Source organism: Apodemus sylvaticus, chromosome 1, assembly GCF_947179515.1.
Source record: "Apodemus sylvaticus chromosome 1, mApoSyl1.1, whole genome shotgun sequence".
Classification (NCBI taxonomy): domain Eukaryota; kingdom Metazoa; phylum Chordata; class Mammalia; order Rodentia; family Muridae; genus Apodemus; species Apodemus sylvaticus.
The window spans coordinates 51,763,762-51,775,989 of record NC_067472.1 but is presented as its reverse complement, the minus strand read 5'-3'; the positions used below and the strand labels follow the sequence as shown (position 1 = coordinate 51,775,989).

Sequence of the window (12,228 nt, the reverse complement as noted above, 5' to 3'; positions counted from 1 at the left end):
TAAGACAACATGTATATTAAATTACTAATGATAGCCACTAATTTTAATCTTTATGTGCATATTCATCATATGATAACATACTGTATACTTTAATTGATATGGTAAAAAATTATAATAAAGAGAAATGACTGAAACAAGACTACCTGATCCTTAAATACACACACACATATATTTATATACATGTGTATATTTATATAAATATAGTTTCTCTCTACATATATATATAATCAGATGTATATAGTGTACATAGAGAGAATATAGAAAGTATAGAAATTGTACATACACATATGTGTATATATTACATATAACCTAAAAAGTCACTTATTATTGTGGATTGACACTGTAATCTCCTCTAAGGATCACATTTTTGAACACTTTTTCCCAAGTAGTGCCATTCTTTTGAGAGATTGCAAAATCTTTCAGATATGAGGCCTAATTTGTGAAACTAAGTCACTAAAGGTTGACTGTGAAGCTTACACTGCCTTCCAATTGAATGTTCACATTGGCTTTCTGGTTAAAAGCAAAGTCCAAAATGTCTGCTATTAGACTAAATCCTTTCTGGAAAATAATGGAAACATAAGTGAGCTTTTATTGTATATATACAACTACACACAAAAAAACTAAAAAAAAAAAAAAAAGGGGGAGGAGTATACCAAGAAGAATAAAACCAAACTTAGACAATTGGGTAATATTTGTCTCTTAGTTCTTTTTAGAAATCTCAACAGCTATAGTTGTACATGATGTATATTTATCATATTCACATTCAACTATCTATCTATATATCTATATATCTATTTATCTTTCTATCTATCTATCTATCTATGTGTCCATCTGTTTCTATCCCATGTGTATGTATGTGTATATGTATGCATGTATGTATATATGTAATATATGACACATAATTATCTGTGCAGAAATATTTCCACCCTTGATAAAAAAGAGACATAAAGCTTTATGAAAAGACACATTTATAGTTCATGAGTGTATTCACTAGTACAGTTGTTGCTCAGTGGTGTTTACCAACTGGTGAGTAGTAGGTAATAGAGATCATTATTAAATCCTTCAGTCAGATAGATGGAGAGGTAAAATCAGGAACACTATGAGTGTTTACATCCTTTAGTAAGATATATGTGAAGAATGAAGAATAAACTGATGAAGACTTGAACTGGAAGGTAGTCGATGGGAATGACAAGAAATGACCGTGTATAGCACGTAGGTAAATATCTACCAAAAGTTGGTAGAGATTGCCATGTATACCTAGAATCTCAGCACAAGACCAGCCTCTGTTACATAGTGATTTAGAGGCCAGCCTGGGCTACACAAGATCCTACATGAAAGGAACAAAAGAGGGAGGGGGAACCAGGAAAGGGGAAATCATTTGGAATGTAAACAAAGGATATAGAAAATATATATTTTTTAAAAAAGGACCAAAAGAGAAATTGGTTCAGACTGTTAATACCTTAAAGAATAGTTAAACAAACAACAGTTTGACTAGTATATTGAGTGCTTGTTTCTTTAATAAAACTAAATGAATAACATTGTGGCGGAGGGAAGTGGTAATGTCGAAGTCTGGATGGTGGAAGTATAGCAGGAACAGATGAAATGTTGAAACTTAGTTTTAGACTTTTGTTCAGAGATGATTATAAGAGCTATCATCATTAGATGGAGAAGGTCAAGACCAGGTGAATAATTTTGAGATAGAATTAAGGCAGTCAAACTCCACATGCCTATACTTAGAAGGGGAAAGTAAAGATCAAATGTAGAAAGCCAAACAGTCAGAAAAGCATATTACATTAGGCAGCAGATGCCTATAGTGGAGAAAAGTTAAATAAGGAGAAAAAATTAACCAATAGAGACTGTACACATTGGCTTGGGAAAGAGAAGAGAAAATGGGAGGCCAAATGAAAGCAAACTTTGAACAGGCATTTCCCAGAAGGTGTGGGCAGAGGACCAGGACATTTGCAAAAATGTTGAGAGATTAAAATAGAAGGTCCTAGATGACTAATCACAGTGTACTATTATTATTAGTCTTTTATCTTCAGATTAAGGAGCAGGGCTCAGACTCTGGAGACCACCAAGAATGTAAGGACAGAAAGGAAATAAGGTCAGACTGGCGAGAGCAGCTTTTTGCTCAGACTGCAGATGTCCCCTTTCCAAATAAAACTCAAAAGCCCTAGGATTAGGAGAAGAGGAAAGATTCATCCTGAGAATGGATAGGTAGGGGAGGTATGAGGTAACTTGGCCAAACCACCACTCTTCTGTCCAGTGTGTAGGACTTTGTCATAAGTCTTACATGCATTGTCTCCTGTACCCTTATATGTCTTTACATACACTTCAAATTGTGAGAAGAGCATGGAAATGAAGAACAGACTGTTGAGGGGATGTCGGGTAGACAGATTAAACTAATTTATTAGTAAATTCTCCTGCAGACAAAAATGTGTGTGCTTGCACTCAAGAGGGTACTCTTCACCCTGGTCAAAGTTCAAGAGAGCATCTGCACCTTACTAACTCACTATGTTCTGGGACAGTGATGAGGGCACAGGACATTATCATGAAGGCACAGTGACAATAGGCCTCCTAGGAAAGAAGACATAACAGAGTTCTTTATTTATTCACTTTATATCTTTCTCACTGCCCTCCTCCTGGTCACCACAACCCTTCCTCCATCTCCCCTCCTCTTCTCCTCTGAGTGAGTAGGGCCCCTTTGGGTATCCCCCGACCCTGGCACTTTAAGTCTCTGTGAGAATTCTTCACCCACTGAGGCCATACAAGGCAACCTAGCTAGAAGAACATATCCCACTCATAGGCAACAGTTGTTTCCATAGCTCCTTCTCCAGAAGTTCAGAATGTACTACTAAGAGAAGCTGGTCTCTCAGTCTTCTCTTGAATTGAAGCAGGGTTTTCTTTCTGTGCAGCTCTGGCCTTAAGGACAAAGGAAACACCCAGATGATAAAACAACATGTGTTAACATGTGTCTTCTGCAAAAAGTTCATGCATGTACTGTAGACTTCACAACTGTAAAGGACAAAAAGGCCTTGTGTACACAGATAAACACTGGAGGAGCAAGGCTAGATAAACAGGTGGCTTACATCGTCATTGGAATGGGATGAGTATCTGCTCTCCAGAGAGTGCCAGGAATGATGTAGGGTTAAAATCTAGTGATCCTTTGCTCTTTGATGAGACAGGCTCTGCCTACTTCTCCCGGAGTTTGTTTTTACTTACCAAAGACTATTACCTTAAATCTTGAGCACTGCTTTTAGACCATAAAACCCACCCTCATGAGTGATGCTACTTGTGCTTTTCCAAAGCCCAAAAGGATGTCTATGTTATCTTAGGGCCAGGTCAATGCTGATACCCACAGGCATTATGTTTACCTCAGCCAAGCTCCCTAGACCTTAAATCTTGGGCAGTATCTCTGAGTTAACAGTTCCCATTCTCATGACAAAAGCCAACTGCACTTCGTAAAGGATCTCAGTGTAACATTAAATGTTGTGAGATTGGGACTGAGTTCATTGTGATATGAATACCTTTTTCCCCCAAAATTGTGCTATGCTTAATATGACTAAAGTAAAACAATCGGGGCCAGACTCTACACAACAAAATGGGGCTGAGCTGAGTTTCATCCCCGTCTCTTCCTAAATCATTTTGTTGTTGTTTTAGTTTTTTTTCCTGCTGCGAAGCCTGCAGAGAATCGCTACACCACAACCCTCTGATGTGACAGTAGCTCACACTGGCTCCCTAGGTTCCTTCTGGCTGACTCCAAGCAAAGAAGGAAGTTTTCAGGGTGTGGCTGACTAGTTGCTGCTGCTGGCTCTGGTTCCCCTGAGAAATTAATTATACTAGTCAGCTTCTGAACAGTGCCCACCCAAGGGCCTGAAATCCACAGGGACACCTGTCTTCATGACTGTATCCAGAGTACAGGATTGCTGAAGTCATTTATGGTTTGTTGAAACTTCTCTTGTTCCTTTCACGATCTATTACTTTTCTAGAAGTGTCCAGTAGACTGTAGCATCTGGATCACTTTTCTGCCTTTTTACCATCTCACACACACACACACAGAGAGAGAGAGAGAGAGAGAGAGAGACAGAGACAGAGACAGAGACAGAGACAGAGAGACAGAGAAACACACACACACACACACACACACACACACACACACACACAAAAGAAAACAAGTTAAAACAAAAATATATTCCAAGCAAGAAGGCTTTATTAATGCTGACTTTTATAGCTTGCATGGTCAGAGCCTCACTAACCCAAAGAAGTCTCTGCAGAGGAAGTACTACCCTGGGTGATAAGTGAGCAGACAGAAGACAGATGCTAGAGAAGCAAGCAGAGATTTGCCCCACCTCACACTAATTAGCAATAGAGAACCAAGAACTGAAGCTGTTAGCCTGTTTGTGGGTTTGGGAAGATCCTTTCCCTTTTCTGATGGTGGACATGGTTTCATCTCTACAGTCTCCTCCCACCTAGGTATGAGGCCACACAGCTGACTCAGTCACACTGAACTCCCATCTTGGGAATGTAGGGAGCCCTTCAGTGATGCTGCTCAGCAGTGTGTTGGAGCTTGGTCTGGTTTTCTCTCTGCCATGCTGTGCTCAAAAGAGGATGCTCTGAATTTCCTTGGGTGAGTATTCAAGAGGCCTCCTGAACTTCCCTGATGTTAATTTATGCTGTCATAAATGGCAGATAGAATGACATCACTCACAATGACATGAATATTAGGTGATTTGGACAGGGAGGTGGGACAGTAGATGATCCCATAGAAAGTAATTGTGTAACTGATGAGAATTATCTAGACATGGAAACAGACAAGCCTAACAAATCACCTGTTTCTTCCCTTCCCTGTTGCAAATAAAGGAACTGAAGCTCTGCAAAGTTAAATGTCTCTCCTGGCATTGTGATGAATTTGCCTGTGTTCAGGATGCTGGAACCTGGTTGCTTTCCCACTAACTGGTAATTTTTTTTTTGTATACTGACTAGCCTTTTTACCAGTCTTGACATGATAAAGACCGATTGCATACTGAAATGTATTGAGTCAACATCTTAGGACCTATTTTCCTTAGGACCTATTTTCCTTAACTTCTGATCTTACATATTTTTCTTGCACTAAAGATACTAAGGAAATAATTTTTGGTAAATACATGCAACCATTCTCAGCCAGCTCAAGGTGTCTGGCTTCAGTAACTGAACCAAAAATCTTTGTTCTGATCAGATCCTTAATTAGGATGTAGAAAGAAGAGGAGATGATATGCATCAAATATGTGCATCACATAGAGTGTGCTATTCTCATCATGGAACATCTATAACACTGAATGAAATTCTATCATATGCATGTGTGCTATATGCACCCACACACACATATATATATATATATATATATATATATATATTCATTTATAATCTGAAACCACATTTTTCTTTGTTCTAGAATGTGATTTTCCTGTCTTATAACTCAAATAATGAATCCAACATGGAATCAAATGTGCTCTGTAACCCTTTATATGGTTTGTTAAGAAAACAAAATACCTCCAAACAAATGGAACTATATAGCAGGGGGTATGTCTTCATTATAATACAGAAAATCCAACCATCACAAGGTAGCAATGCTGGTTACTTAAAATATAGACTTTATTCAGTGAATACCAGTATGAGTTGAATGGGTGTGTTAGTGGAACCCTATTGATTTTCATGAGTTTGGCTTCCACCAAAGCTCATACCTACAAATAGTGGCCAGAGTCCCAGACATTTCTCAGAAAATGGAATGTTTCAGGGCATTGTGGTGCAGTAAAGGGACAACGTTTTCTCATCCCCTGCAATTAACAGCAACAGTTGACCATTAACAGTCCTTGTATTCAGAATTCCTGCAATGGCATGTGTCTTTCGTCATATCAACTTTTATAGAAACAAGTGACCGGCAATGAAGTCTCAAGGAGTGTTCATGCTGTTGATAAAAATAAAGTCTGTTTTGATTGTGTGTTCTTTGTGTAAGGGTTTTGTTCTTTTGTTTGGTTTTATACACAGATCAAGTCCCCTGTGATACATAAACAGGTATGTTTGATATTCTTTTGTTCTCTGTCAACCAAAAAAGCATGGGAAAGACAACTAGGAATATATCTTTATCACCGTGTGTGTGTGTGTGTGTGTGTGTGTGTGTGTATGTGTGTATTAAACTGAATCTGAATGAACAAAATTTAGCAATGTATTTTGGAGGTACCAAACAATACACTTATTTCTAGAATCACCAGAGCAAATATGAGATATTTCTTCACGTCATGTCTCTCAAAGGTGAAGAGCATCGATTGGTCCTGTGAAGACATGAGTTTTATTACCAGCATCCACATGACAGCTCACAAACATCTGTAACTCCAGTTGAAGGTGATCTGACATCATTTTCTGGCCTTGGTGGGAAGTAGACACACATGTGGAACACACACAGATATACATCCATGTAAAATACACATAAAATATGAAATGTGTTTAAAATGAAATTAGTAGTAAAATATGGAATGTGGGGAATGACAATACATTTAGGATCATATTCTATAAGCCATTAAAGGTCTATTTGAGCCCACAATAAAATATACTTCTCCTCTTCCTCTTCCTCCTCCTCCTTCTTTGCCAAAAGGCAATTGTGTAAGAAGAGAGTCTTTCCTTGAGACATGTTCCCAACCCTTACCTACTTGTCAATCACGTAACTCCTCCTCCTTCAGGGAAGAAAGGCCTATCATCTAGATCTCTCAGTTGATGTTTTCATAACTACATTCCTATTCTAGCTTAGCCATCACTGTTGGCATCAAAATTTCTAAATCTCTTATGAAACAAGGAGACATCATTACCAACAATGCCTATGATTTGTATCAGTTCTTACCCCTCTGTGTGAATGAAAGCAAGACAGTAAAAAAAATTAAACATTTTCCTTTAAGTTTTGTTCTATGCATTTTCTGTAATATTAAATATCATTCTGATATGATATTGTTCATGTTTGTATTCTGATTTATGTATTTAAAGAGTTTACACATTATTAAATGTCTGTATATCTATGTGGCAATGAACTATCTACTCACTATCTGGGGGTTTCTTTCAGAACTATATGACTTCAGCTTAGGTACTCAATTTAATGTAATACTAGAAATCATTTTAAAGCCTCTAAAATACCTCTATATAAGGAAAATCAATAGAACAATAACTTCTCTGTTTTGAAAATTTCATAGAAATGTACATAATATATTTTTATTGCTGGAGCATAGATGATCATTAACTAAAGTGCTTGACTACAAATGTGTGTGTTTGTGTGTGTGCACACACGTGCGCTCATATCCTCTATTTATGATCCTATCATGGTCTCTAACAATGATTTCTTAGGTCCAGGGAGACAAGCAAATGTCTGTATGTTTGAGGGGTACAGTCACTAGAAGTCTCCAACACTTCAGGTGTTAAGTTTTTATTTTAGATGACAATGATTGTAGCAGAAGTAATGAAAACTGAACAGAGACTGACATCTGGAATCAATACAGCAGAAGCGACCATGTCTCAGAGAAAATAAGACACAAAAAAGAATGGGCTCTGGGAGAATTAATATACTTATGAGATGTGAAAGTATGTATACTGGTAGGTTTGTCATCTGAAAGTAAATTGGTTCTGGTGGGCCTTAAAAACAGCTATGGATAGGAAAAAAGCATTTTCCAGATCAGTTTCTCCATGCACTACCAGGAGATAACTTAGTTTTCTTAACCAGAATAAAGGAAATCATACATGGTACAGAAGCAACAATTGTATTCATCATCTAATTAGACATATAACTGTCATGTCCTAATGTCTGCCTGTCTTCTGCACAGGCCAAACAGAAAAGTTACACAGAGAGTTGGTTGAAATCATTACCTTGCATCTTTCATGTTCTTGGTGGTGGCACTCTCTTCATAACTTTTACAAGAGAATGATTCCTGACCTTGATCCATTATTTCCCAAGTAGAGGCACATATAATAGTTTCTACTTGTCATTCTAATCATGATATGCCTCACACCACAGGTTGGGGAATCAATATAGAGATTTTTAACAACTTCTCAATATATGTATTCCTATTATGCATAAATAACTGAGGAGACACAGTCTGGTTATAAATCTGGAAACAAAGCTGGGTTGTGAGTGTGAACCTGTGGACAATAAGCATTATCTTGCTTGGATCTCCTTCAGGAAATCTTACTGCTATTTCTGCAGACAGTGATTGTTTAAATCATTAACACAGAAGTATAGGGAAGAGTGGGAGTCCAGTAAAGCTGGGAATGTATCTGCCACAAAGAATAGAGAGGTAATCCCTCAGGCAGAATAGGGCCTTCATAATCTGAGAGGTCAATGTTCTAAGTTTTACGAGGACACTCCCACATATCTCTGCACCAGTTTACAGATGCCACTCTTTCCCAACCACTGTGCCCTCCTTCTGGTCGAGGTGTAGCCAGTAACATAATAAAGGTTAGGCCAGGATAACATGTAGAGAACTAAATTTTACTCTCTGCATGGATGAACCAAGAATCAACCTTCTAACAATCTCATGCTCCAGTCTCATTCCTACTTACCCCAAGACCTGGTGTTATACATTCACAAAGACCAACAGCTTCTTTTGCTGCTGGGAAGGAAAGAGTCAATCACCAAGTTGGCCTGATGGAAAGTCCTCCTTGCTCCTTGGGAAGTTCATACTCAGTAGTATGCTATCTGTGTATTCCTTGCATGTCCACTTGCTACTTTTAGTACCAGGAAAGAAAGTATTTGCCAGTGCAGACCCTTTTCAAATCTCTTTTGCCATCAGTGTCAATATCAAGTGACAAGAGATTGGTGGTTTTTGAGAACAGATAGAATCATATGTGATTTCTGTCTGTTTTAACTAACTGTGTGTTGTAGACCTCCTTGTAGCCTAATTCCTATGCCTTTCTAAGAAATCAGCTCAGATAAATCATGGATGATTATACGCTTGACCTCAGCTATGTGAACTGTGTTAGTGATGCTAAAGCAATGACCCTAAGCCTAAGAAACTTGACAATTTTTTCTCAGATTAATAAAAACAGAAAACAAATGAAAAACAAATTGCAAGCTCACAGCAAGGCTTTAGGAATGGAATTTTCCACTCCTTATTTTCCTTTAGTTTTATTTTATTTTTTTTATTCTTTTTTTTTATTCGATATAATTTATTTACATTTCAAATGATTTCCCCTTTTCTAGCCCCCCCACTCCCCGAAAGTCCCGCAAACCCCCCTCTCTTCCCCTGTCCTCCCACCCACCCCTTCCCACTTCCCCGTTCTGGTTTTGCTGAATACTGTTTCACTGAGTCTTTCCAAGGTCCGAGCAAAGTTCCCCTAGGGCTATGACTGTTAATTGGGTTTGCCAGGTGACTAGGATGGCGGGCGTGCGCGCCCGCGCTCCCTGAAAGCGCCGGGAGAGTCTGCTTTGCTAACAATCACCTGGGCGGGTTGACTCACAGATGGCCCACCAAGCCGCCCAGTTCTTGGGGTCAGTCCTGTGCCTTTTGGGGCCTGGACCCCCGCTTTGTTAGCCTTAGGCTATGCCTGTTACAGGTCTGCCCGCCTGAGCTCTCTGTCGTCCTGCAGGCAAAATGGCGGCGGCGCGCTCACAGGCCTGGGCAAAAAACCTCCTGGTTGGGTTGGCACCCCGATGGCCCCCCGACCCGCCCAGGGCCTGGGTGCAGGCCAACGCCCGTCGGGCTCAGACCACCGCGGTGTTGGCCTCGGATTATGTTTGTGTACCTCAGTCTGTCCGATTCCTGGAGTACGGAACCAAGATGGATGCTCCTCTCCTGACTGGTGGGAGGCCGAGTTCTGAAGTGGCCTCCGTGCAGGAAAGGCGCCGCACAACTGCAGCTGCTTGCTGCCCGGCTGGTCAGCGAAGGTCAGTGGTCGTGGGCGCAGGGCCTAACTGGTCCCTGTGACGCCTTGGTTCCACTGCTGATGGCCCTTCAGCTGGAGCAGCCACTGCTGCCGCTGCCACTGCCGCTGTCCTTTAGTTTTATAACACTGACCTTCCCATAGCCCAGGTACTCTCCCCACAGGGCTCCTTCTCAGACAAAAGCAAAGACCTAGGAATAGGTATGATCTCTTTATCTCTTCTTACCTTCTCATATTTTCATAGCTCAGTCACAGCATTTAATTTCCTGTCTGCTTGTACAGTCCTCAAAAAGACTGACTTGCTCTGTTTGGGGTATGTGACAGAAATGTTCCCATGAATCCTCCTTGGCCATCTGCTTCCTGCTACTTCATTGAACTTCACAGAAGAGCATCTGTGAAACTGCAAGCAGGGCGCTCTATTTGTAAGACACTGATCTCTCCCCACTTCTTTCACGCTAATGACTCTGCCTCAAAGCCCATCAGCAAGTGAACAGATAAGGGATTAATGGCATGCATACAGAATGGAGCCATAATGAAAAATCGAATCCTCTCGTTTGTAGAAAAATGAATAGAATATGGAGCCATTGAGTCAATAAAATAAGAATGATATAAAATACAGTACTACATTTTTCTCTGATATGTAGAAATAAACAAACAAACAAACAAACTTAATGATGTGAAAGTAGAAAGAAATTGGCAGAGACCATGTAGCATCTCCAGCGAACAGGTTATGAGTGCTTCACTGACATACTCTACTCTGGCAAGGCCCATGGAGACTCCTGGGATTCTACTGTGGTGAAGCCCATGGAAACCCCTTCCCACTTGGCACAGACCTGTGTTAAATTTGGTGGCCTCTATGCTTATTCCCTAGATCATGTATGCTACCAGCTCTCTTTGCATTCTCTATGCTGCCTATACTTAAAGCAAAATTTGGTTTCATTTTCTCAGCCATGGAAAGCCAGGATCATGCAGGCTGAGAGCCCTGTGGATAAATCTATATTTTTGTCAATACTCTTTTGAATGTTACATTCCTCCTCTTCTCTCTTTGCCACTATAGATCCTCCAGATGTAACCATTTTCCTGGATATGAGGGAACATGTAATCATGTCCCTAGAGAAACAGTCACAATCATACTGAATAAGCATGTCAGTTGTTAGAGTGGTGGGTCCAGTTAGGTGAGCAAAACTGTTCTGAGAAAGGTATGTCTGATCAACAGAGACATTAAATGATGAAGCTATGTGCAATAAACTGATACATAAAATGGGGAAGTTTCGTCTGATTAACAGAGTTAGAAAATAGGGAAGTTGTGTCTGATCAATTGAGACTCAAAAATGGTTCTTGGAAAGTTAGTATCAGGAATTGATAGGTGCATATCAGGAAAGATTGCTTGGTACAATAAACATGTTCCTGAAATTTAAAAAGTATTATGACAGCGTTGTGCTAGGTGAAGACTGAACATGCACCCACAAATGTTTATTTTTGTCTTTCACTATGTAACTGCATTTGCTACAGGAAGTGGAAATTTCTCATTTCTCTAAAGATTCAATGTGTCATGTGATGTTTTTCTATAAACTGTCTTATGAGAGGATGTTGTTGCTGAAGAAGACAAGAAGGAGGATGTTTTGCTGAGAACAGGTACATGGTGTTTTTCTAGAAGCAGTCATGTTTGTCCCTAAAGAAGACACTTGAGAGAACATGGGATGTTTGAAAAGGGTATAAATAGAACTCTACAGACAGTAGACATCACTTTGTGCTATTGGAACACCTTGCCACCCTGTATTGGTCATCATTTGTTGTGACTTCATAGAGAGAAATGCCATCAAAAAACTTCTGGTGGTTAAGGATGTTGAACATTTCTTTAGGTGTTTCCTAGCCATCCAGTATTCTTCAGTTGAGAATTCTTTGTTTAGCTTTGTACCCCATTTTTAATAGGGTTATTTGGTTCTCTGGAGTCTAACTTCTTGAGTTCTTTGCATATATTGGATATTAGCACTCTATCAGATGTAGGGTTGGTGATCTTTTCCCAATCTGTTGGTTGCTGTTTTGTCCTATTGTCTGTGTCCTTTGCCTTACAGAAGCTTTGTAATTTTATGAGGTCCCATTTGTCAATTTTTGATCTTAGAGCATACGCTATTGGCATTCTGTTCAGGAAAATTTCCCCTGTGCCCATGTGCTCCAGGTTCTTCCCCACTTTCTCTTCTATTAGATTCAGTGCATCTGGTTTTATGTGGAGGTCCTTGATCCACTTGGACTTGAGCTTTGTATAGGGAGATAAGAATGGATCAATTTGCATCCTTGCACATGTTGACTGCCAGTTGAACCAGCACCATTTGT

The 12,228-nt window shown here is 39.7% G+C and overlaps 2 protein-coding genes across 4 annotated transcripts in view; both read left to right on the top strand.

Moving 5' to 3' along the window:
- The window catches only part of LOC127690062 (membrane-spanning 4-domains subfamily A member 6C-like), a 113,001-nt gene extending 107,535 nt beyond the window's left edge, over window positions 1-5,466 (top strand). Inside the window, exon 7 of the mRNA XM_052189628.1 lies at window positions 5,432-5,466. Within this exon, the coding sequence (XP_052045588.1) occupies window positions 5,432-5,438 (7 nt within the window). The 3' untranslated portion in view covers window positions 5,439-5,466. The remainder of the gene's footprint in view (window positions 1-5,431) is intronic.
- Window positions 1-12,228, top strand: part of LOC127689934 (membrane-spanning 4-domains subfamily A member 6B-like) — a 167,588-nt gene that overhangs the window by 107,490 nt on the left and 47,870 nt on the right. The gene's annotated exons all lie outside the window — the stretch shown is intronic.